Raw genomic sequence first — 26,318 nt, forward strand, 5'->3', positions numbered from 1 at the left:
AAGACCAACCTGGCCCACATGGTGAAACCCTATCTCTACTCAGAATACAAGAAAAACAGCCAGGCATGGTGGCACACACCTGTAATCCCAGCTACTTGGGAGACTGAGGCAGGAGAGCCACTTGAACCAGAAAGGCAGAGGTTGTGAGCTGAGATCGTGCCACTGCACTCCGGCCTGGGTGACAGAGCAAGACTCTATCTCAAATAAATAAATAAATAATGACAAAAAGGAGGAAGGTTGCATGTCAATTAGTAGACTACACACTGGCTAACATAGATTTAACTGCACCTTTTTTGAATGTCTATAATTTCAGTTGTATTAATAAGCTATTATTATAGCTTATTATACTCTGGGTTTACTATTTTATCAGTCAATCTGCTTCTGTACAGGCAGCTGTATAAATACTGCCAAAAGTATCGCAGCAGGCTGAGGCAGAATTACTTGAACCCGGGAGACGGAGGTTGGAGATTGCGCCACTGCACTCCAGCCTGGCGACACAGAGAGACTCTGTCTCAAAAAAAAAAAAAAATGTATAGCAGCAAGAATGTATTTGTATGTGCCCAGGTGCTTGGTCCAGAACTGAGTTCAAGTCCTGGATATCCTTGTTAATTTTCTGTCTTGTTGATCCGTCTAATATTGACAGTGGGATGTTAAAGTCTCCCACTGTTACTGTGTGGGAGTCTAAGTCTCTTTGTAGGTCATTAAGAACTTGCTTTATGTATCTGGATGCTTTAATTTTTCACTTGTGCCACTGAACTTTGTCAGTAGCTACTGGTTTTCCCAAACAACACCAGGTAATCCAGCTAGTAATGAGTATTTCTAGGAGAAATAATCAACACAAAATAAAACCAAAAGTATTTTTACTAAGGCAGTTAAGGTATACAGATTTTAATTTGGGAAATTTTGAAATGAGGAAAAAATGATCAATGAAAGAATCCCAATTTAAATAATTTTAGTAAAAGTAATGGGGAAAAATTGGAAATATCATGTTACATAGAAAATTAAGGATTTAGGCCAGGCGTGGTGGCTCATGCCTATAATCCCAACACTGTGGAAGGCTGAGGTGGGCAGATCACAAGATCAGGAGATCGAGACCATCCTGGTCAACATGGTGAAACCCTGTCTCTACTAAAAATACAAAAATTAGCTGGGTGTGGTAGTGCCTGCCTGTAATCCCAGCTACTCAGGAGGCTGAGGCAGAAGAATCGCTTGAATGAGGGAGTCGGAGGTGGCAGTGAGCCAAGATCGCGCCACTGCACTCCAGCGTGGGCAACAGAGCAAGACTCCATCTCAAAAAAAAAAAGAGAAAGTACTTCCTCAAAGAAAACTAATCAGCATTGTAATTTTTAGTAGAATTTTCACAACCACAAACTGAAATCAAAAACATTCCCATCCATGACATGGCAGGGAGAGGTTTAAAAAAAATACTCAATGTCAACATGTTGGTTGGTTTAAAGCAACAAGAATGGGTATGTGTCAAAACAGTCTGCATCCAATACCAAACTAAACAACTTCATATGTGTACCAAGGCCACCACCTCAAGACCGCCTTGGAGCTTGACTCCCTAGGAGTTCGTATTGACATTATGATGTATGGGAATGGCAGTTTGGACCTATTTTTTGTAGGTAGCAAGTGAGTTACTCCATGCTAAACATGCTTGGTTGACTTCACATATTGTTGCCATTTTGACTTTTGTTTTAATTTCCATCAAATATTTCTAATACTAGAACTGTACCTTTCAAGAATTTATATCGAATTCATACTGTTTTATCTTTAAATATAGAAAAATTATCTAATTTAAGAAATATGACTATCTAAAGCAGCAAATGACTTTATTATATATATTTTCATTTGCAGTAAACATATTTATGGAATACTACAGAAAGTTTCCCCCAGGTATACACTTTGATTTACAAGTGCTAAATGACCTTCTAAATTCTTTACTTAAACATTGCTTATTGAAAGAAGTATTTCAAATAGTGAACCTCAGCATAATGGTTAAAATACGGGTAAGTAGCCTGAAAATATATGTTATTTAATGTTTTATGTTAATTTCTCTGTCATATTCATTGTTTGAATTTAGCAGTTGAATTTCTGTATTTGTTGTATTTCTGTATACTTCCTAGAGGCCACCTGTGTTTTTCAACATAAATGAATTTGAGAAATTTAAGTTGTACTAAAGAAGATCTGAAAATGAGTGTAATTTTTTTGTTTTATCTAGCCTTCTCTGAAAATATTACTAAACGTGTTTGAGCATGTGGCAACTATGAAATTAAGGAATGCTGTACCTGCTTTAACTGATATATTTTGCAAGGTATGATTTTATTTTCTCTCTTTTATTCTCTGATGCCGAGTAACCAAGAAAATAATTTTGTTTCCATGTATACCCTTGAGCTGCCTTTTATTCACATTCTGGATGCCAAAGAATTCTATTTCCAGAAGTATTCCTTTTCTCTTGAAATAGGTTTTTGAAAAAAGACTCCAGTGGCCGTTAAGTCTTCCCCTTAAATAGTTTCAAGCACTCAGGTGATTGCTTTTTGATGTATGAATTGTCTTTGTCTCTACTCCATAAGGATGATTAAATAAAATTTTCTTTCTCTAAAAGAATTGAGATCATTTATAACAGAAATTTTAAAAAACAAACCAAAAAAGACTCACAAAAATGTCAAATTCAACTTTTGTTAAATGCTTCCTAATATTTGAGACTACTCAGTCATCTATTTCAGAATAGGCCTGAAAGGAAAACTGCCAATTTTCTTTCAGAAGCAACATTGGAAGAATTCTAGCAGATAAACAGACATTTGAGTAAATACCTTAGGTTTCACATTACAAAACTTAACAATTGCTTGTCTAGAAATTTTTTTTGAATCAAAAGTTACTGATAACCCATAGTGGTTGTAGAAAATCTCAGTAAGGATCCCATAAATTGTTTAATACTTAATAACTTGGCTTTCTGCAAAATGTATCCCAGTGACTGTCCAAATAAAATTACCCTTAGTGGAGAATGTCTAACAAAGACAATAATTTTCATCTTTGCATGGCTAATATGGAGCCATCCATTCTGGAAGTTGTTTAAAACCAGTACCAATTTTCCCTGTTAAGACTATTTCAGGTTCGGTGATAACACCATAATATCATCATGGAGAAATATGCTTTTCCTCCTCTTTATTTTAGCAGTGTACCATACTTCATGTATTTAACATAAATATCACTGAGAAAAGATCATTAACATCTTATTTTTATACTGCATTAGATTGTTACCTACTCTGTTACAAAACAATTATATTTACCCTGGTTTTTAAGTAGTGTTAAAGGGCAGAGTTTTTAAAGCATGTCAGTTACCAGATAACTGATTTGTTCTCTTGCAGGTTTATTTATAGTTGGCCTTATCTATTTAGTCAAAAATCACTGCAAGGTCAGTAAATACAGTTAGACCACCAATGGTCCTTTCAAATGTTATAGAGCATAACAGTAAAAAAGTCATGATGCCCACTCCTTTACTTCATAATGTTTGGAAAACTATTTGTTAAGGTAGTGGATTGGTAGGTTTAGGAGAGGAGCTGTCTTCCTCTTTTAAAATAAATTTGAACATGCTTTGAATCAAGAGGAGCTAATAGAGCTTAAGGATTAGAGCCTAATCTTTAGAATAGGCTTCAAATAGTCATTTTTACAGAATTTTTCACCAAAACTATTTTTAGTTTAAGTTGTTTAATCACATGGCTTAGGGTAGCATTTCTATGACCCATTCAACGGCGGCCTAGTACCACTAAATTTGCGACAGTTTTCCTTGGAGTTCAAAGTGGGGGAAAATCTCTCAGCAGCTTATTACTCTTACCTTTCGCTAAAAGAAATTTTGTCTCAAAATATATAATTGTAAGTTCTAACAGCCAAATTACAACATTTCACATTATACCTTGGAACAGGTAGCTTTTCCACTTTCCCCTGGTATTGTTTTGTTATCCTACCCCAAATTCTTATTTCCTAGTACTCCCTTCAAATCTATACTGGAGACATAAAGCATACATTCTCCCAAACATTCAAAAAATATTTTGATATTTCAGTAATTTTTTAAAGGGGGAATTTTTCTGAAAACCAGAATAGAACCACAGAAAAATCTCAGCAAAAATACTGCTCACAGAATTTCAAACACCACTCAGTTGAGTCATTCTTAACTCTCTAAACCTTTGTCCAGGGTAGCATTGAAGGACCTAGTCATAATACCTTCAAATAAAGATTAAGAGGGTCATTTGAGCTGGGGCAACTAAGAAGACTGCTAGCTCACAACCTTATACCTTTCCACTCTTCCAGGATAATGTCATGCAAAAGAGCTGTCAGAGAAGGCCTGCCTCTCATTCATCCATTCTCACACTAGAAGTATCCAGATATTCCCTTGTTGGCCCTCTTCATTAGAGCTGGGGCTCATGAAGAAGACAGGAAATGAGTCATATGTGAATGATGGATAAAACCTTTGTGTTAATTTTTTTTAATTAAGTGCTGTATTACATGTGGGCAGTTAGTCAACCTGAGTTATTAATTTATCAAGGAATCACTGACTCTTCTCTGGCCATGACTCTGTGCGAGGCACAGGAACAGTATTTCTCAGGAAGTTTGCAATCAGGGATAAGGTATGAACACCAGTCTTAGACTAGAAGATAGACTGAGTACAGGGATAAGGTATGAACACCAGTCTTAGACTAGAAGATAGACTGAGTACCAAATAAGAGGTATAAATGATAAAGTGGTTGAGATAACTTAGACAACAGGAAGAAAATTAAAAAACTTAATATTTTCCTTTTTTGCTTTAAATTCTTAAAGTAGGATATCCTTTTGTGGTTCTGTGCCTCAAACTTTTTAAATGAGTTTTATTCCACTTGTCTCCATGTTTCACTTCTTCCATCAGTGTCTAGGTCGTTTCACACACATTTCACACAGGGCTCCTCAATTCTGTCACATTTTTATAAGAATAACCACTCTTTTCTCTTCTACAGCTTATTGAAGCTGGGATGGTGCTTGACCCAGAGCACTTTAACTATATTGTTAAGCTCTTATACCAAGTACAAGCTTCCAAACAAGAAATAACTGCAGTTCTGGAAATGAAATCCAGGTGAGAAACATCATTATTATTTAAGCCAAAATATATGTGTCTTGGTGGGGACTTATAAAAGCTGAAGGCAAAGCCCTAATAACTGTTTACATGCTCAAACATTTAGGTAGTTTCCCGTCATAAAACCTTCTCCCAATTCTTGGCTAAATCCTACTCTAGTCAGGCTGCCTCTAGCCAGCCTCACCTCATTTTCTTAGTACGTCATTTACTCTCAATGTCCTGCTCATCAAGTATAAAAAGAGTGTCTTTTTATCTTCTGTTTCACTACTTAATTACACTTAATGTATTTTCTTATATCTGTACAAATTACCTTCATCGTTTTTTCTCTTTGACTCACTTTTTGTTGTTAGCTTAATAAAATACTTTTGTGCCCCTCCTTTATTTACTTTCCGTATTCAGCTTATGGGCCTCCAAAGACCTTTAACAAGTAGTACCAAAATATACATGACTTTAAAAAAATTATTGAAGTATAACATACATAAAAATATAAATTATATGCTTAAATGGCTTGTAACTTTTTAAATGTATAGATTTTATAAACAGCAAATCAACCACTGAGATCCTTCAGAATACCCAGAAATCTCCAATATGGAGCTTCCATCACTATTTTTATCTCATTTCTCATTACCCTGTAATGCAGAGGTTCCCAGACTTTCTTCTTTCTGTGTCCATAGGCCAAAGGAAAGATCTTAACAGTCCCATTTATTAGTTAAGTCCAAACAATTAATAGTAGTAATTTGTTCAGTGTCTGACAGATGTCAGCCTGAAAATTTAAAATAACCTGTGGTGTCCTGGTGAGTTTGCCATTGTGTCCTAGATGGCTTGGTGCAGTTAAAAGAACTGCAGCTCTAAGTAGTACTACTTCTCTTCAATCACTAGCATTGAAATTAGAGTTTTCCAAGTTTTATGATTTTTTTAATTTAATTACTGATAATTAACAATATTCATGTTTTCCATGAAAATTGTAACACTGTATAGACTAAATAGATTTTTGGGACTACCTAGGAAACAAATTTTTGCAAGAAAAGTATAATTCATCCAGCATATAGTCCTGGAGTCTATTTGTTTTTAAGTAGGGTGCATTGATATTGTCTTCCAAACATTGAGTTCATTCTTCTCCAGAGTGATATGTGAAAAACTTTTCCCATTTTGGGCAGTGGCAGCTATGGCAGAGAGCTCACGTGACTAGCAGATGTTAATCTCCCACCAGATTCAGTAGCAGTAGGCACAGAGAAAAAGCATATGCATCAAGGGTCAAGAGAATAGCAGTATCTTGTGCCCTAAACAGCTACTGAACTTCACCCTTCAGGCAATGATTGATGGCAGACCTTGTTAGTATATAGGCAGACTCCGGAACAAACCAGCTTTTCACATTTTTTTATTGATGCATAATAATTGTATGTATTTATGGAGTACATGAGTTTTAATGATATGTGGATACAATGTATAATGATCAAATCCGGGTAACTGGGATATTCATCATTTCAAACATTTATCATTTCTTTGTATTAGGGACCTTCCAGATCTTCTTTTCTGGCTGTTTGAAATATACTGTACATTCCTGTTAACTACAGTTGCTCTACTGTGCTTTCAAACACAAGCAACACAATCACAAATATTCTTAGTCTGTTTTACAGCATATAACTTTGAAAATTGGGTCTTTATACCCTCTGCCCCTTCTGTGCTCCCACTTCAAAACCATTATAGTTATGTGCCCCATAATGATGTTTTGGTTAACCATGGACATATACCATATACCATGGTGATCCCATAGAAATTGCGTTAATGGAGCTGAAAAATTCCTGTCTCCTAGTGACATCTTAGCTGTTGTAATGTCAAAGCACAATGCACTACTGGTATGTTTGTAGTGGTACTCATGTAAACAAACTTACTGCGCTGCCAGTCATATAAAAGTATAGCATATACAACTGTACAGTATATAATATTTGGTAATGATAATATATTACTGTTACTGGTTTATGTGTTTACTATACTTTATTATTATTTTACAGTGTATTCCTACTTATATTTTTAAAAAGTTAAGTGTGAAACAGACTCAGGCAGGTCCTCCAGAAGGTATTCCAGAAGTAGGCATTGTTATCCGAGGAGATGACACCTCTATATGTGTGATTGACCCAAAGACCTTCCAGTGAGACAAGATGTGGAGGTGGAAGACAGTGATATTAATGATCATTATTATCTGTAGGCCTAGGCTAATGTGTGTATTTGTGTCTTCATTTTTAGCAAAACAGTTTAAAAAGTAAAAAAAAGATAAAAATAAAAATTTTTAAAAATAGAAAAAAGCTTATAGAATAAGGATATAGAGAACATGTTTTTGTAGAGATATACAGTGTGCTTATGTTTTAAGCTGGATGTTATTACAAAAGTCAAAAAGTTTAAAAACAATTTGTAAAGTTACAATAATTTAAAAATTAGGTAGAAATCTGACTGAACACATGCTAAACTTGTATGTTGGAAGTTACAAAATGTTGATGAAAGAAATCAAAAGATTAAATAAATGGAGAGACATACTATGTTCATGGATTGGGAGACTCAACATAGTAAGGGTATCAGTCCCCCAAAATTTCATTATTGGTTTAACTTAATTCCTATCAGAATCCCTTTGGCAGGATTTTTTTGTAGGTATAAAAAGATTTATTCTAAAATTTATGTGCAAAGATAAAAGAACTAGAATAGCTAAGACAACTTTTAGAAAAGAATAGGCTGGGTGCAGTGGCTCACACCTGTAATCACAACACTTTGGGAGAGTGAGGCAGGCAGATTACTTAAGCCCAGGAATTCAAGACTAGCCTGGACAATGTGGCAAAACCCCATGTCTACAGAACAATATAAAAAATTAGCTGGGCATGGTGGCACACATCTGTAGTTCCAGCTACTTGGGAGGCCGAGGTGGGAGGATCACTTGAGCCCCAGAGATAGAGGCTGCAGTGAGCTGTGATTGCACCACTGCACTCCAGCCTGGATGACAGATTGAGACCCTGTCCCAAAAAAAAAAAAATTAGGATAAAGTAAAAGGATTCACTCTATTTAATGTTAAGACTTACAGTAATCAAGTAATTAAGACACTGTTATTGGACGAAGGGAGAGACATATAGATCAAAGGAAAAGAGAGAATCCAGAAATAAACAACACTACTAGATGTTCAATTGATTTTATAAGGTACAAAAGCAATTCTGTGGAAGAAAGCTAGTTTTTAAACAAATGATGCAGAAACAACTAAACCTCCATAGTAAAAAAATAAAAAAACTGACCCAAACCTGACACTTATACAAAAATTAATTCAAAATGAATCATGAATTTAAACATAAAACTATAAAACTTTTAGGAAAAATAGGGGAAAATTTGGAGACCCAGGGCTGAATGAAGAAGACTAAGGGATGACACCAAAAGCAACCTATCAAATAAAGTGTTGATAAGCCATAGACTAGGGAAAAATATTTGTAAACAACATTTTCACAAGGTATGTTGTATCTAGAATATATATGTATGTGTATATATATACACACAATTCTAGATACGACATATATGTAAATATATATATATACATTTTTTTTTTCAAAATGGAGTCTTGCTCTGTCACCCAGGCTGGAGTGCAGTGGCACAGTCTCAGCTCACTGCATCCTCCACCTCCTGGGTTCAAGCAATTTTTCTGTCTCAGTCTCCTGAGTAGCTAGACTTACAGATGCACACCACCACACCCAGCTAATTTTTGTATTTTTAATAGAGATGGGGTTTTACCATGTTGGCCAGGCTAGTCTTGAACTCCTGACCTCATGATCCACCTGCCTCAGCCTCCCAAAATACTGGGATTGCAGGCATGAGACACTGTGAATATATTTTAAAATATATTCTCGTACCCAGCCGAGAATATATTTTAAAAGTCTCAAAATTCAATAGTAAACAAACAAATGATACTATTAGAAAATGGGTGCCAGCCATGGTGGCTTACATCTGTAATCCCAGCACTTAGGGAGGCCAAGGTGGGCAGATCACTTGAGGTCAGGAGTTTGAAAGCAGCCTGGCCAACATGGTGAAACCCCGACTCTACTAAAAATAGAAAAATTAGGTGTGGTGGCGCATACCTCTAGTCCCAGCTACATGAGAGGCTGAGACAGGAGAATCACATGAATGCAGGAAGTGGAGGTTGCAGTGAACCGAGATCGTGCCACTGCATTCCAGCCTGAGTGACAGAGTGAGAAGGTCTCCAAAAAGAAAACAGGCTAAAGACATAAACATGTTTCACCATTGAGGGTATGCAGATGGCAGCTAAGCACATGAAAATAAGTTCAACATTGTTAGCCACAAGAGAAATGTAAAATAAAACCATATGAGGTATCACCACACACCTATCAGAATGACAGAAATTTTTTTTTTAATAGGTAACACCAAATGCTGGGGAGGGTATGGATAAACTGGATCATATGCTGTTGGTGAGAATATAAAATGATAGAGCCACTCCAAAAAGCAGTTCAACAGTTTCTCTACAAACTAAACATGCACATACCAAAAACAGCTATTGAACTGCTGGGCATTATCCTAGAGAAATGAAAACTTGTGATCACATCAAAACTTATACATAAATGTTCTTAGCAGCTTTAAATTGTAATAACCAGAAACTGGAAAGAAACTCATATATCCTTCAATAGGTGAATGAATAGTTATAGTTAAACTGTGGTACATACCATGGAATACTATTCAGGAAAAAGAGGGAGAAACTATTGAAATGTGCAACAGATTGTATTGATCTCAAGGGAATTATGTTGAATTTTAAAAGCTAATCTCAAAAGGCTACATGCTGCACAATGCATACATTTCATTTAGGTAATATCCCCAAAATGACAAAACTAAGAAGTGGAGAACTGATTAGTGGTTGCCAGGGGACAGGGACAGTGGAGAGGGGATGAGTATAAAAGGGTAGCATGAGAAAATTCCTTTGTGGAAATGGAACAGTTGTGGTTACATACACGCACACACAAATATATGTAAAAATTGGCAAAAACTGAATAAGGCCTGTAGTAAACAATATTGTACCAATGTCAGTTTCCTGGTAGTATATAAGATGTCACTATTAGAAAAAGCTAGGTGAAGCATACACAGGACATTATGTACTATTTTTGGAAATTCCTGTGAGCTTATTTAAAAATCAACAATTTTTAAAGATAAGTTTATAACTTTTAAAGGTAAGTGTATATAACTTTGGTTAGGTATTGCCAAATTTCCCTCCAGAACAGTTGTACCCATTTGTGTTCCCATCAGAAATATGAGACTGCCTATTTCAGCCCAGCTTTCTAACATAACGTGTTATAATACTTTTTAATGTTTGCTAATCTATTAGGTGACAAATGGTCTTTTAGTTTGCATTTCTCTCATGAATGAATTTGAGCATTTTCTGTTCATATACTTGAGGACTATTTTTACATGTTTTGTATGAACTGTTCGCTCTTTTTCCCCTCTTTCTATTAGGTTTTTGTTCTTCAGTCCTTAAACGTTTAGAGTTCTTAACATATTACAGGTATTAGGCTTTTGTAGTAAATATTGTAATTTTTCTTCCAGTTTGTCAGTTGTCTTTTGACCTTCTGGCGTTTTTTACCATGCAAAAGGTTTTATTTTTACGCAATCTTATATTTCAATCTTTTTCTCAGTTTTGAGTCAAGGTTATATTTTATTGCATGTGGATTTTGGGTCATCATTTCTCTACACGAATGTTTTAGGCAGACTGGCACATGTTTTCCTCTACTATTTGTATGATTTCATTTTTACAGTTAGGTTTTTAATCTACGTGAAGTTTTTTCTCTTAGGTATGTTGTATGATATGGATCCAGTTATAGCTTTTTCTAATGATTATCCACCTTTCCCAACAACATGTATTAAAGTGTTCATCTTTACCTCCAGTTATTTGAGATGCCACCTTTATCATATTCTAAATTCTGTATATGATGGTGTCTGTTTCTCGACTTTGTATTTTATTCCACTGAACTGTTTGCCTACTCCTGCACTGGAACCACACTGTAGTAACTATAGAAGTTTTAATAGTATATTTTAATGTTTGGTAGGGATAATTCTTTTTCATAGTTTTTCAGTGTTTTCCTGGATCTTCTTGCATGTATGCTTTTCCATATATTTAGTGTCAACTTCCTAACTCCATGTAGTAGTAATGTGTCTTTCAGGAGTGTTTTATAATAGTACTTAATATTTTGGGTGCCATTATAAATGAGGTTTTCTGTATCATTTTATGTATTGTTTTTTGTATTTATAAAAACTATTGTTTTTTGTTTGACTGTTGATCGATTGAGGCAGGATCTTGCTCTGTTTCCCAGGCTGGAGTACAGTGGTGCAGTTACAGCTCACTGCAGCCCAGGATTACCAGGGCTCAGGTAATCCTCCCACCTCAGTCTCCCAGGTAGCTGGTATTACAGGTGCTTGCCACCATGCCTGGCTACTTTTTGCAGAGGTAGGATTCACCATATTGACCAGGCTGTCTCAAACTACTGGGCTCAAGGGATCTGCCCACCTCAGCCTTCCAGAGTGCTGAGATTTCTGGTGTGAGCCACCTCACACAGCCTGTCTATCTAGTTTAAATATCAGTTATACTTGCTTTGTAAAAGGAGTTAGAACATTGTTTTTCATTTTTTTTCTTAATCCCAAATGTAACAGTATGTTCTTCCTTCTTTTTTTTTTTTTCGAGACAGAGTTTTTTTGTTTTTTGGTTTTTTTTTAGGAAGAAAGGAAGAAAGAAAAAAGAATGAAGAAGAGGAATAAAAAGGAAGAGAAAGAGAGAGAGAGAATGAGAGTATTGCTTTCTTGCCCAGGCTAGAATGCATTTTAGAAATGGGTATTGAAAACCTCTTTTATACCAATAATTACACTAATGATGTAGACAGGAAGTAATAAGGGAAGAAAATAACAAACAAGCAGCCAACCAATATTTCATTTAAACCTATGAAATGCTATGCAATTGCTGAGGAGTGATTTACTTCCAATTATGTAGTCTCTTTTGGAATAGGTGTGAGGTGGTAATGTGTGTTTTGTGTATTTAAAGTGGAGAGTTCTATAAAGGTTTATTAAGTTTACTTGTTCCGGGTCTGAGTTCAAGTCCTGGATGTCCTTGTTAATTTTCTGTCTCGTTGATCTATAGAATCGTTAGTTCTTCTTGTTGCATTGATCCTTTTGCCATTATGTAATGTCCTTCTTTGCCTCTTTTGATCTCTGTTGCTTTAAAGTCTATTTTATCAGAGGCGAAAATTGCATCTCCTACTTTTTATTTATTTGTTCATTTTTACTCTCTGTTTGGTTGATAAATCTTCCTCCATCCCTTTATTTTGAGTCTTTGTGTATCGTTGCATGTGAGATGGATCTGGATGCAGCATACCAATGGGTTTTGGCTTTTTGTCCAATTTTAATATATATGAGTTTAATACTGCCATTTGATGCTAGCTGGCTGTTTTGCCCATTAGTTGGTGTAAATTTTTCATTGTGTTGATGCTCTTTGCTTTTTGATATATTTTTGGAAAGGCTGATATTGGTTGTTCCTTTATATGTATAGTGCTTCTTTCAGAAGCTCTTGTAAAATAGGCCTGGTGGTGGTGAAGTCTCTAAGTACTTGCTTGTTCGCAAAAGATTTAATTTTTCCTTCGCTTGTAAAGCTTAGTTTGGCTGGATATGAAATTCTGGGTTGAAAGTTCTTTTCTTTAAGGATGTTAAATATTGGTCCCCACTCTTTTCTGGCTTGTAGGGTTTCTGCTGAGAGATCTGCTGTAAGTCTGATAGGTTTCCCTTTGTGGGTAACCTGACCTTTCTCTCTGGCTGCCCTTAGTATTTTCTCCTTCATTTCAACCCTGATAAATCTGGCGATTATGTGCCTTGGGGCTGGTCTTCTTGAAGAATATCTTTGTGGTGTTCTCTGTATTACCTGGAGTTGAATATTACCCTACCTTGCTAGGTTGGGAAAGTTTTCCTGAATGATATCCTGAAGAGTATTTTCCAACTTGGATTCATTCTCTTTGTCACATTCAGGTTCACCTATCAAACGTAAATTAGGTCTTTTCACATAGTCTCATATTTCCTGGAGACTTTGCTCATTCCTTTTTATCCTTTTTTCTACAATCTTGTCTTCTCATTTCATTTCACTGAGCCGGTCCTCGACTTCTGATATCCTTTCTTCTGCTTGATCAATTCGACTGTTTAAACTTGTGCACACTTCGCGAAGTTCTCGTGTTGTGTTTTTTAGCTCCATCAATTCACTTATATTCCTCTCTAAATTGTCCATTCTCGTTAGCATTTCGTCAAACCTTTTTTCAAGGTTCTTAGTTTCTTTGCATTGGGTTAGAACAAGTTCTTTTAATTCACAGAAGTTTCTTATCACCCACCTTTTGAAACATGCTTCTGATAATATAATCCCGTGTAGAGGGAGAGGCATTCTGATTTTGAGTATTCTCTGCCTTTTTAGTATGGTTTCTTCCCTTCATTATATATTTATCCCTCTGTCGTCTTTGTAATTACCGACTTTCTAACTAGGTCTCTGAGCGGACGTCCAACTTGTTGGTTCCCAGTGCCGAAATCTGAGTAATCCACTGCGCCGGCCAAAACAGCGGTGTTAACATTGATGGTGCTTTTCTGCCCGGGAATCTCCGGACTCGCACCAAGAACTGCCGCGCTGAGGCGCCAGCAAAACTGCCGCACCAGCCACAAGAGTTGCCCTGGCGACCCATGGGACTCCTCCACTGGGAATCTCTTGGTCCGTGAGCAACAAAAATTCATCTGAAAGTGTGGCGTCCTCTCGTTCTCTGCGTTTTCACTGGGAGCTATGATCCCAAGCTGCTAGTGATCAGCCATCTTGGATCACTCCACGTTCTTCCTTCTTAATGCTCTAGACAAATTGCCAAAATTGATGAACCCGTAGTTGGGTATTACATAATACTCCTAGTTCAATGGTACCTTCTTACTCCTTCTGCCTTTTTTTCTTTTCTAATTGCCAAAGGGTGTTTATTTCATTTTTGTCTTTTTTTCTTTTCCAAAAACTATGCATTTCAAAAATTGCTTCCTTTAAATCATACAGACTTTTTTTTTTTTTTTTTTTTTTTGAGACGGAGTTTCGCTTTTATTACCCAGGCTGGAATGCAATGGCACGATCTCGGCTCACCGCAACCTCCGCCTCCTGGGTTCAGGCAATTCTCCTGCCTCAGCCTCCTGAGTAGCTGGGATTACAGGCACGCGCCACCGTGCCCAGCTAATTTTTTGTATTTTTAGTAGAGACAGGGTTTCACTGTGTTGACCAGGATGGTCTCGATCTCTTGACCTCGTGATCCACCCGCCTTGGCCTCCCAAAGTGCTGGGATTACAGGCGTGAGCCACCGCGCCCGGCCTCACACAGACTTTTAAGATCATTCCTTGTGGTCTGTGTTCTGATCTACCCAGATGCTTTTTGTTTTTTAGCATTTTCAGATTTAATGTGGACTTAAGTCTTTGTGTCAGTATTTTAAATCAATGTTAGATCTTTCTGGTAGTTTCCTCTTCAGTTCTCCCCATCAGGTTTTATGTGTTTACTTGCTCTGTTTTTGTTTTGGTCTGTCTTTGCTTGCCACAAATCCCGTGGAGCAGTAAGGGTAGGGTAGGAGCAATAGAGATCATGTATTGGTCTTTTTTTTTCTCCTTTTAGTCACAGTTATTTTGAAGTTTCGGCATCTTCTGTCTTCAAGTTAGGCTGAAGGTATGATTTCATGTGAAATTTGCTTTTTCCTTCTTATTGTTTTGGGGAGGAAATAGTATGAAGTAGGTATCTATATCGCTGCCTTTTTTTTTAAGCTCTGAAGAATGTTTATAGCATATTATATACATTGATTTTTTTTCCTCTGGTTTCTTAGGTATAAACTACAGAAAAGATTAATTAGAAGCGGCAGTGACTTTTAAGGGTTGAATATAGTATAATTAACCCTTTTCTGTTGTTAAAGGTTACAGATGAGGCAATTTAAAAAGAACTGGAAGTGTGATTTAGATTCAGCCTTGAATAAATTAGAGGTATGACATTTATTATTTTATCCTTCTGAACCACAGTTCTGTCTAGGAGAAAAGAAAAAAAAAGACATTTATTATTTTAAATACATCGCTGGGATCTCTGAAAATCAATAGCAACCAAATAGTTTTGAGTAATAACTCCATTTTATGAAAAGTTTTAGAAATGTGGCTGTTATACAGAGAAAATGCTCAAGAAAAGGAAGTTTTATTTTTCTTCCAAGTTAATATTTTGAAATGCAAACATTTTAATTTCTAGAGTTGTAGACTGTTTTAAAAATAATTCTAAAAATAATTGTTTAGTTTCAAAATTAACTTACATTAAAGTAAAATAATAATTCAAAACTTAGCCTTTAATTCTTGAGGGTGGGCAGACTCACTCAGTTCACAAGAAAGCTGAGGTACTTGTCATCGATGGCTACAGTACATGAAATGGTGGAAGAAAGCCCAGATCACACAGAACTCTCCAACCATTTAGAGTATAAGAAATGAGGACCTTAAGGATGATTATTACTTTTAAATTTAATATCATTTTTGTATTTATGTAGTAATCGTTGCTCTGGTTTTAATTAGTACTTTTATATCCTTTAGACTACTTTTTTGTTGGTGTGAAAACCTTTTTTAGTTTTTAACAGAAATTATAGAAAGATAATAAGTTTACTGAAATTTACTTTGTAGCCACTTTTGTAGAATGTAATGTCCAAAATGATATTTGGCCATTTATAATTTGGGCCCACATAACATTAAAATGCAATTTCTAAAAGTGGTGAAATAATGCATTGCCCTGGAGATAGCTCAAATCATGCTACTCATCATCTGTTTTCCATAAAATCCATCTCCACTGTCAAGTTCAGGTTTGGGGGTGAATATAGTTAAACACTTTAAGACCTGGATAATTAAAACAAATGCGCATTGCTATTTGGAATTTATAGAGGCTTTAGTATAGCCAGAAAAGCAAAATTACAATAGTGTATTATTGATGTGGTGCTTGTCAATAAGTTTATAAGATCTGCAAATTTGTCTTACTAATATATGTATATCTAATGCATAAACATGCTTGACCCTAAAACCATGTTTGCATAAATGACATAGTTTTCATTCTTTTTTTCCTTTTTTGTTTTGTTTTTAATAATTTTGATAGTATTGTAAAGCAAAAGGTGACTGGACCACATTGGGAAAATTATACCTTAACGTAAAAATGGGCTGTGAAAAATTTGCAGATTTTGAGACATTTTGTGTTTGCATTGCTAAAACACTCACAAAAAACCATGAAGAAGAAAGACCAGATGTTCCCTTTTGTGAATTTGCTGAAACAGGTAAAATGTAATTTTTGGCCTGAATATTGTGTATGAGGATGATGTGGTGTTCTTTTTTGTTTTTTAGAGACAGGGTCTTCCTCTCTTACCCAGGCTGGAGTACAGGAGTGCAGTCATAGCTCACTGCAGCCCCAAACTCCTGGGCTCAAGAAATTCTACTGCCTCAGCCTCCCAAGGAGCTGGGACTACAAGCACATGTCACTATACCCAGCTAATTTTTTTATTTTTTGTAGAGACAGGGTCTTGCTTCATTGCCCAGGCTAGTCTCAAACTCTTGCGCTTAAGGGATCCTCCCACCTCAGCCTCTCAAAGCACTGGTATTGTAGACATAAGGCACAGCTTGGCCAGTGGCAGTGTTCTTAACAAGAATGTAAAACTCTTTAATATTTTCCAGGTTGTGAATAAATTAATGCAGGTTTCAGATACTCTTCCTTCTGTTTCTGAAGTTTTCCATCTATTTATTGTTAAGTTAGATTATAATGATAAAAGGTGAGGAATTGGTGTTTTAGTATCAGATGTTTTATATTCTTATTTTTCTTTTCACTAAAATTGGTAAAACTATTGCTAGCAAATTATACTGGAGCACCTGAATTTTTTAATTATTTAAGTTGTTATTCTCTTTACTATTACAAGTAAACAGAATTTATATAGTTTTGAATTTATTTTGTTTTTGACCTGAGTTCTTTACTACTGTAGCCTTTATCAGGGGTTGGCAAACTTTTTCTGTAAAAAGCCATATAGTAAATATTTTAGGCTTTGAACACACCACATGTGATCTCTATCACATTGTTTTATTTTCTTTTTAAACGATGCTTTGAAAACAGGAAAACCATGGTTGGCTCATAGGCTATACAAAAGCAGGGCACAGTTTGCCAACACCTGGTCTTTGTGGTAGTATCAATAATTCTGCATTAGTTTGCCTCTTCCATCATTTTAAGTGACTACTTTGTTTTCTTTTGTATGCCTACTTTTTGTTTCAGTTAGCAAAGATCCCCAAAAGAGTAAAGTAGATAAAAGTGTGCTGGGAAGAATCGGAATCAGTGCTTTGTACTTCTATCACAAGCTGTTGCAGTGGTCCAAGGTACTTCATTGAACTTTTGTCTTAGCTTGGTATAAAGAGCATTAGCTTTAAAATTATGAACAGAATATAAGTTAACCCTGCAAATTAGGAGCTTGCTAATATTCATTACAATTGATAAAATGGGACCCAGACTAGTGAGTGCTTTATTAGATGGTATATTAAGCAAATAGCTACTATTTAAAATCTCAAACTGGATGCAGTGGCGTGTACCTATAGTTCCAGCTACTCAGGAAGCTGAGTTCAAGGCCAGCCTGGGCAGCATGGACAGATTCCTGTCTTTAAAAATAGTTGTTATTATAAAAATAGATAAAATCTCAGTATAGAGAACACTTAACCCATTTATGCCGGAAGTTGCAAATTTTTTTGTGGAAAAAATCAGACCTTGGTGATGACCTTGAGCAGTAGGATGTAAATAACTCCCACAAACTTAACACTAGGCATAAATGGATTAAGAACCCATGCTAAATGTCATATTTATTTGAAGTAACTTTCAACTCATATTATTTTACCAACACATGAGTATCAGTTATATTGTAATTTTAGAAGAGTTCAAGATACATTTCTTTTTTTCCTTTGTGATGGAGTTTCACTCTTGCTGCCCAGACTAGAGTGTAATGGCACGATCTTGGCTCACCAGAACCTCTGCCTCCTGGGTTCAAGCAATTCTCCTGCCTCAGCCTCCCAAGTAGCTGGGGTTACAGGCATGTGCCACTACATTCAGCTAATTTTGTATTTTTAGTAGAGACAGGGTTTCTCCATGTTGGTCAGGCTGGTCTCGAACTCCCAACCTCAGGTGATCCACCTGCTTCAGCCTCCCAAAATGCTGGGATTACAGTTGTGAGCCACTGCACCCAGCTAAGACACATTTCTTAAGATGAACTCAGAATACTCACAATTAACAGAACTTCTTAAAATTCACCTCTTAGAATACCCCAGAACACTATATACAATATATCTTGATGTCTTTGAGGCTTAGCTTACCATAGATAGAGGTGGTTTAGTGACTCAAGACCATATTGTATTACCATTCTTTAGATATTCCTGAGGTGGCAGGTGGAGTTATAGACTCAATAGAGTTCAAGTAGAGGACAGGGAAATCCAAAATAGGGAGGAAGTGCTCAGGGATGGAGTTATATAGAGAGTGGAGTAGAGATTGTAGTCACTATTGATTTAACTATTAAAGTATATCTTTTGTTACTTGCTACTTTTATAAAGAGGTTATTTCACAATTGAATAGGTTCAATACCATTTAAGTACATGGTCACTTGTATACCTACAAAATTCATGAATTAAAAAAAAATTTTTTTAACCTAGAATGGTTAAATAGAAAGTCTTCAGGCTCAAAAGTCTCCAGGAGCCTTTGCTTTTATTGTGTGGTAGGCCTGGAGTGGGCAAGGTGTACCTTGTGTCTGCTCTCATAATCGAACTTAAGGTTGGTCATAGCATTAATATCCTGACTATTTAATGCTTGGGAATTTAAGGACTACCTAACAAGAAGATCCTTTATAAAAACTCAGACTGGGCCAGGAGTGGTGGCTCATGCCTGTAATCCCAGCATTTTGGGAGGCCGAGGTGGGCAGATCACTTGAGGTCAGGAGTTCAAGACCAGCCTGGCCAACATGAAACCCCATCTCTACTAAAACATACAAAAATTAGCTGGGCATGGTTGTGCATGCCTGTAATCCCAGCTACTTGGGAGGCTGAGGCAGGAGAATTGCTTGAACCTGGGAGGCGGAGGTTGCAGTGAACCGAGATCACACCACTGCATTCCAGCCTGGGTGACAGAGTGAGACTCCATCTCAAGTTAAAAAAAAAAAAAGAAAGACTAATTTTGCTGAAATTTTAGAGTATTTTTAAATTTTATTTGGTTATTATTTCTTAAGACAGTAGATTGGTGAATTTTATCTATTTTAATTAAAATTTTAGCCAATTTATTTAGAAAAGTATTTTATCACCTTAGTATGAATTTTTTAATGAAAGCTATTCCTTTTTTAATGTAAAAGTAAAATCATTGAAATTTAAACGTATCCCTTTAAAAATGTACTCATTTATACAGTCACCTTGAAAGTACCTTCACGTCATAATAAGCATTTGATTCAAATAGTATAGGATATAAAACAAGGGTCTATATACTAAGGCCCATGGGCCGGAATTTACCCAAAGCCTGTTTTTATACAGTCCTCAAACTAAGAATTTTTTTACGTTTTTAAAGAGTTATAAATTTAAAAAACAACAATCAAAAAGAATATACAGCAGACTAAATGTGGCCTGCAAAGCCTAAACTGTTTACTATCTGGCCATTTACAGGAAAAGCTTGCTGACCCATGGTATAAAATAATTATATATGTCCAATTTCTGATGTCTAAACCAAAGGTAATTTTCATGTAGAATACATGAAATAATTAATCTACTCAATTAATAATTTTAGCTAATAATTTTATTTTACTTTTCACTATCATTCTTTTTCTAAATTTTTTGGGAGGTAGGGCAGGGGTTTTACCACACTGCCCAGGCTGGTCTCGAACTTCTGGGATCTAGTGATCATCCTATTTCAGCCTCCTCCTAAGTGTGTCTAAATTTAATAACAAATTATTTTCATTTTTATTGTCTCTCCCTCTTAGATCCCAGATTGACCAACAGAAGAGAAGCAAAAACATATAATCAGTAGTTTTCTAATGTTAAATGGAATCCTTTTGTCAAATGAAATCTTAAGGAGAAGTACAGTGTATAAAACAAAAAGGAGGCTGCTGATAAAGGGGGTCTTGTGATATTGGTGGGAAGGGTGGTTAATATGAGTAATAACCTTGCTTGTTCCTCTTTACCTTTCATCTGTGAACAGTAAGGGGCTTAAGGAAAGAGTCTTGGAGCAGTTCAGCAGTCTAGAATGTTGATTGAAACTGGATAACTGGCTTGTGAATAATTATCAGTGGCTTTGTGTGTCTATAATTGATTGATACCCAATTAGCATTCTTTGTTTTTATTCTAGGGAAGGAAGGTCTTAGATAAACTATATGAATTAAAAATACACTTTACAAGTTTAAAAGGACTTACAGGGCCTGAGATGTTAGCATCAAGATGTCAGATTGTGAATGTTGCAGCAGAAATTTTTCTAAAAAGTGGAAGCCTAGATGGTGCCATTTGGGTAATGAGGGGTAAGTTCTGATATATGTAAGCATAAAATAATTTGTTAGACTTGTTATGCATTTTTGTCTATGTAATTAGTTTAAGTTGCTATTGAACTGTGGTTAATAGTTTGGTCTAAACCCTAGTGAAGATACGGGGTAGGAAAGGTTGTTATGTAAACTGAAAGGGAAAAGTTAGCCTTAAAGAAGAAATTATTGAGCCTTTGTGGATTTAGAAACTAGTTCTTTCTATGGCCTGGGCACCATACTAACTGCTTGCCCTGAATTATCCTAATTAATTTTCGTAGAACACTGAGTTTGGAACTATTAAAATCCCCATTTTATTGATAAGAAAATGTTGCCAAAGATATTGACCAACTTGCCCAAAATGACATAACAAGTAAGGAATGGAGGCCAGATTCAAACCCAGACAATCCAGCTTTGGAGCCCAGGCTTCAGCAGCTATGTAAAACAGAAATCCTGATTGTAGTATGCATAAACTCTGTCTTCACACATACAGGACTTCAAACCAAGATGAGTAGAGCTTACTTTCCTTGGTAAGGCAATTTTTCTAAGCAGAAATTACAATGACATTAAGCCAGCAGGAACAAATAAGGTTAGTTTGGTATGAGAAAAATAAAAGAGCACAATAGTATTATGACACTAATGAAGCTAATGATAGCTCTGGCTATTCGGACCATCAGGCAGATTTTATTTGATAAAGTGGGATAAGAACGAAGAAACTTCAAGGATAACAAGAGTTTAGGTGGGAAGATAGAATCAATAAATAAAGCAAATGGAGAACTTTAAAACACACTAACACACATACTAGCACATATGTATGAATACATGTAATTCACATAGGCACATATATGAACACATGATTCATATATGGGAAATATATGTGTATAAAATACCTTGTATATGTTCAGTGCTGTGAGTTTAATACAGAGATTGTGAGTAGGCTTTATTCAAAAGATTGTTTGGAAAGGTATTCTTCAACTTAAACATGATTAGTGAGGTTTCCTAAGTGGGAAGAGTGCCAAAATACAGAAATATAAATTAGTGAAATATAAGCCAGAGCTCACAAACTTTGTGAGGAAAGAAGCAATGTGGCAGGAAATGGGAAGGGGAAAATAGTAGATAAAAATGAGCTTCAGTCACCTTACAATAGGAACCACCTGCCTAAAAGTTTGTAGTAAAACCAGTCTTTCTCAAACTAGAAACTGGGGGAGTTTTAGGAGGGATGTGGAGTGATCTGTGGAGATTTTGTTTTACATTTCAATGTTGCCATTTTTAGACTAACTTTAAACTTCTATCAATTCTTTTTTTTGCAGTGACAGTTTCAACTAAAAGTAATTTTCATAAGTAAAATTTTATTTCTACAAAAGAAGAGCCCACAGAAGTATGCTCTGTTGTTCCTAGAATTTTTTAATTCTTAAAAGGGTTCTGTAACGAACAGGCCATTCCCAAGAAAGGAAATACAAATGGCCCAATCTCACTGATAATAAGTGAGATTAATACTCACTGGTAATAAGAGAAATGTACATTACAATTACAAATACCATTTTTGAACCCATTAGACTTATCAAAGATCAAAGTTTGGTGATATGCTTTTCATGAGGTTATAGAGAAATAGACATTCACAGAGGTTGTCTGTAGGAGCTTTTTGGCAAAATAAATATCAGAAGTTTAAAATGCATTTTTTTCATTTACTAATTCCATTTCTAGGAATTTGTACTGCATATACATTTATACCTGTATACAAAGGTATGCATATTAAATTATCTGGAATCTTTTTGTTTCACCAACAATGGTAACAAAGGATTCCAGGTAGCTTAAATCCTCATACCAGTTGAACTGTGTTATAGCTAAATGATAAAGTAGAATGAGGCGGATCTGTAGGTGCTCATTTGGAATGATCTCCAAGATCTATTGCAAAGCAAAAAAAAAAAAAAAAAAAAAAAGAATGTACAGAGCAGTTACTACCATTTGAATAAAAATAATAATACAATAGATAAATACATATTTGCTTATATCCCTTAAAATATTTTTAGAAGGATGCACAAGAAACTAGTAATAGTGGCTGCCGCTGCCTCTGCCTGTGGGAGGAGAAATTGAGTGCTTGGAGGACAGGGCAACCAGTTAACTTTTTGCATATATTTTATCTTTTTAAAAATATATCTTTATTACCTACTGAATTTGTAAAAGATGGGGTTATATACATTACTCAAGTTTGAGAAATGCAGAATATCTCACACATTTTTTTGTTTGGTGGGTGGCAGACTTGATGGCAAAAAGAAGTCTATTGTTTTGGCATTTCACTTTGACATTTCAAACTCTTAGCACTAGTGCTTTTTATCCTGCAAATGAGCAACAGATTCCTACCATGCCTTCTCCCATACCAACCTAAAAAGTCTTAAAACCATCGTTTTATAATCTTTGTTCAGAGGCTGAAAAATAAGTATCTTGGCTCTCTATAATATAAATTTTGTAAAAAAAAAAAAAAAAAAAAAAAAAAATGCCATTTATTGAGAAACTGACTTTGAATTTTGACATAACTTATTGCCTTTATATAAATAATACATATTAATAAATATGAAAAGGTAGATAAGCAAAACTAATGATAAAAATCCCATATCATTTGATCACCCAGAAATTGCCATTATCCACTTTAATGTTGTTATATAGACTCTTTTATACTGTGCATTTTTTTTCAGGCAGTAGCCTTTCGATGAAAATTTCTTCTACAGCATCACTTAATGGGCTGCATGGTTTTCTATCTTATAAACAGACAGTTGGATAGATCCATCTTTTGATTCGTGAATCCACTTTTACTGAACTGGCTTGTTTTTAGATGTTACTTATAAACAATAATCCCTGCTAAACATCACTGCTAAATCTTACTTTCCTTAAGGATAAATTCTGATGGAATTGCTGTGTTAAAGGGTAAAGGTATTTTAAAGCTTTTTGGTAAATGTCAGCAAATTTTCCCTCATTGCTATTCAGATTTGCAGATGTTATTTCAGGTTTATTAGAAAGTCTCTCCTTTATGAGAAATTACTAGAAAGCTATTGCATTTAAGTATAGTTTCTATACATACATAGCCTTTAGGGATCACAGGTGCAGATGTTAGTTGTCAGTTCCAGATGTTAGTGCCTGATATTATGGTTTTTGTTTATCAGACAGGCAGACTGGTACATTACAGGTTATGCAAACCCTAATCTACCTATTTAGTACATTCCATTCCAGGTTTTTTCTCTGTGAATAGTGTATAAAAGTCCTCTACACCTTCAGTTAGGTTATAGTAATTATAGTCTTCTTAGCAGTGTATGAAGATGCAGCTTATGAAATGCCCTTGCCAACAATGAGTAGTAGTATTTTTCTTTTTTTTTTTTTTTTGAGACGGAGTTTCGCTCTTGTTACCCAGGCTGGAGTGCACTGGCGTGATCTCGGCTCACCACAACCTCCGCCTCCTGGGTTCAGGCAATTCTCCTGCCTCAGCCTCCTGAGTAGCTGGGATTACAGGCATGCGCCACCATGCCCAGCTAATTTTTTTTGTATTAGTAGAGACCGGGTTTCACCGTGTTGACCAGGATGGTCTCGATCTCTTGACCTCGTGATCTACCCACCTCGGCCTCCCAAAGTGCTGGGATTACAGGCTTGAGCCACCGCGCCCGGCCTATTATTTTTCTTATTTCTGTGCTAATTTAATAGGGCAAAAGTTATATTCACAGCTTTACTTTGCATTTAATTATTAATTTTTTGCCCATCTATACCTTATTTTTTTGTGAATTGCCAGTTTATATTCTTGGTCTGTTTTCTGAATTTAACATTTCTGTTCATTACTGGTTTCATAATAATGTGAGTATTCACTGCCTACCAAGCATTGTGTTAAATGTATTACTTGTGTCTTCTTGTCTAATCAATACTAACCCCATAATGTAGGTAATGGTATCCCAAGATGAGGACGCTGAGGTTCAGAGAACATCACACAACAAATAAGTGTAGACCAGGAATTCCAATCCAGGTCTGTCTGACTGCAAAGTCCATATTTTTTTTTTTTTTTTTTTTTTTTGAGACGGCGTTTCACTCTTGTTACCCAGGCTGGAGTGCAATGGCGCGATCTCGGCTCACCGCAACCTCTGCCTCCTGGGTTCAGGCAATTCTCCTGCCCCAGCCTCTTGAGTAGCTGGGATTACAGGCATGCGACAACATGCCCAGCTAATTTTTTGTATTTTTAGTAGAGACGGGGTTTCACCATGTTGACCAGGATGGTCTCAATCTCTTGACCTTGTTATCCACCCGCCTCAGCCTCCCAAAGTGCTGGGATTACAGGCGTGAGCCACCGCGCCTGGCCCCAAAGTCCATATTTTTAATTACTACACCAGTACTATTATTTTCCTAGTTTCTCCTCTAAATAGACTTCATAAAATTGCAACTAGAGCAGAAGCACAAACTACACAAATAAATCCAGATCTAAGATAGTCAGCTTCCTGAGCAAAATGGTGATACTGAGCTTGTTTTGGTAAATCTAAGACAGTGGTTCTCAAGCTTGACCATCAGAATTTTCTAGAGGGCTTGTTAAAACGCTTATTACTGGGCCCACCTCCAGATTTTCTGATTCATTAAGTCTGGGGTGGGTCCTAAAAATTTGCATGTCTGTGAAGTTTTTAAATGTTATTGATGCTGCTGATCTGGTGACCTCACTTTGAGGACCACTGCCCTACAGCACTCTCACAGTGACATTTTCTCATTCCTTACCTGTGTTCTTAAACCATACTCACTCAAGTCACTCCCCCGCCTTTATTAACCACTGTTATAAACACTACCATTTTTATTATTTTTTAAGTTAATTACATTTAGAGTATTTCACCTGTGGTAGTACCTGGCACAGAGTAAATATTTAGTAAATATTAGTTGAGGTGAGTAGATGGATTGATGGATGGATTTTCTTCATTTATGTATCTTTATACCTTCCAAGGAGGAAATAGAGGTTTTGAAAGTGTGTGTGTGGTTTTTTTTTTTTGTTTATACTATGAAATTTAGCATAAAGATTAGCTCACACATGTGGACCAGTGCCTATGATTACAGTACTAATATAAGCATATAAACAATGTTAATATTTAAGAAAAAATGTGTTGTCTTCATTTTCAATCAGTGGATGGATCTCCCCAGCACAAAGCTGTGTTAGGCCAGGCCATCTTCAGTCTCTGATTTAATACCACCGTTCCACTTATATCTACTCATCAAGACCTACTGCTTAAATTATTAACACCTCTTTCTCGAATAATTTTTACCAGATGTGAATCCTAATCATTTACAATCATGAGATTTTCAGTTATTTCTAGAATTCTTCTTTGTACTTTTCTATTTTGCTTGAGTTTTTTTATAGTAAACATTTATATTTTAAAAATAAATACTTAACGCCAAGCATAGTGGCTCATGCCTGTAATCCCAGCACTTTGGGAGGCCAAGGCAGTTGGATAACTTGGGCTCAGGAGACCAGCTGGGCAACATAGTGAAACCCTGTCTCTACTAAAATACAAAAATTAGCTGGGTGTGGTGGCACACGCCTGTAGTCCCAGCTACTCAAGAGACTGAGGCAGGAGAATTGCTTGAACCTGGGAGGTGGAGGTTGCAGTAAGCCAAGATCATGCCACTGC

The 26,318-nt window shown here is 36.0% G+C and overlaps 1 protein-coding gene across 1 annotated transcript in view; it reads left to right on the forward strand.

The window, feature by feature from the left end:
• The window catches only part of TOPAZ1 (testis and ovary specific TOPAZ 1), a 95,149-nt gene that overhangs the window by 52,905 nt on the left and 15,926 nt on the right, over positions 1 to 26,318 (forward strand). The window contains exons 10-16 of the mRNA XM_012470800.2: positions 1,858 to 2,009; positions 2,222 to 2,314; positions 4,989 to 5,104; positions 15,073 to 15,139; positions 16,275 to 16,449; positions 17,430 to 17,530; positions 20,517 to 20,682. Of these exons, the coding sequence (XP_012326223.2) occupies positions 1,858 to 2,009; positions 2,222 to 2,314; positions 4,989 to 5,104; positions 15,073 to 15,139; positions 16,275 to 16,449; positions 17,430 to 17,530; positions 20,517 to 20,682 (870 nt within the window). The remainder of the gene's footprint in view (positions 1 to 1,857; positions 2,010 to 2,221; positions 2,315 to 4,988; positions 5,105 to 15,072; positions 15,140 to 16,274; positions 16,450 to 17,429; positions 17,531 to 20,516; positions 20,683 to 26,318) is intronic.

This window comes from Aotus nancymaae, unplaced genomic scaffold (genome assembly GCF_030222135.1).
Source record: "Aotus nancymaae isolate 86718 unplaced genomic scaffold, 86718_ANA_hifiasm-v0.15.2.pri h1tg000067l, whole genome shotgun sequence".
NCBI lineage: Eukaryota > Metazoa > Chordata > Mammalia > Primates > Aotidae > Aotus > Aotus nancymaae.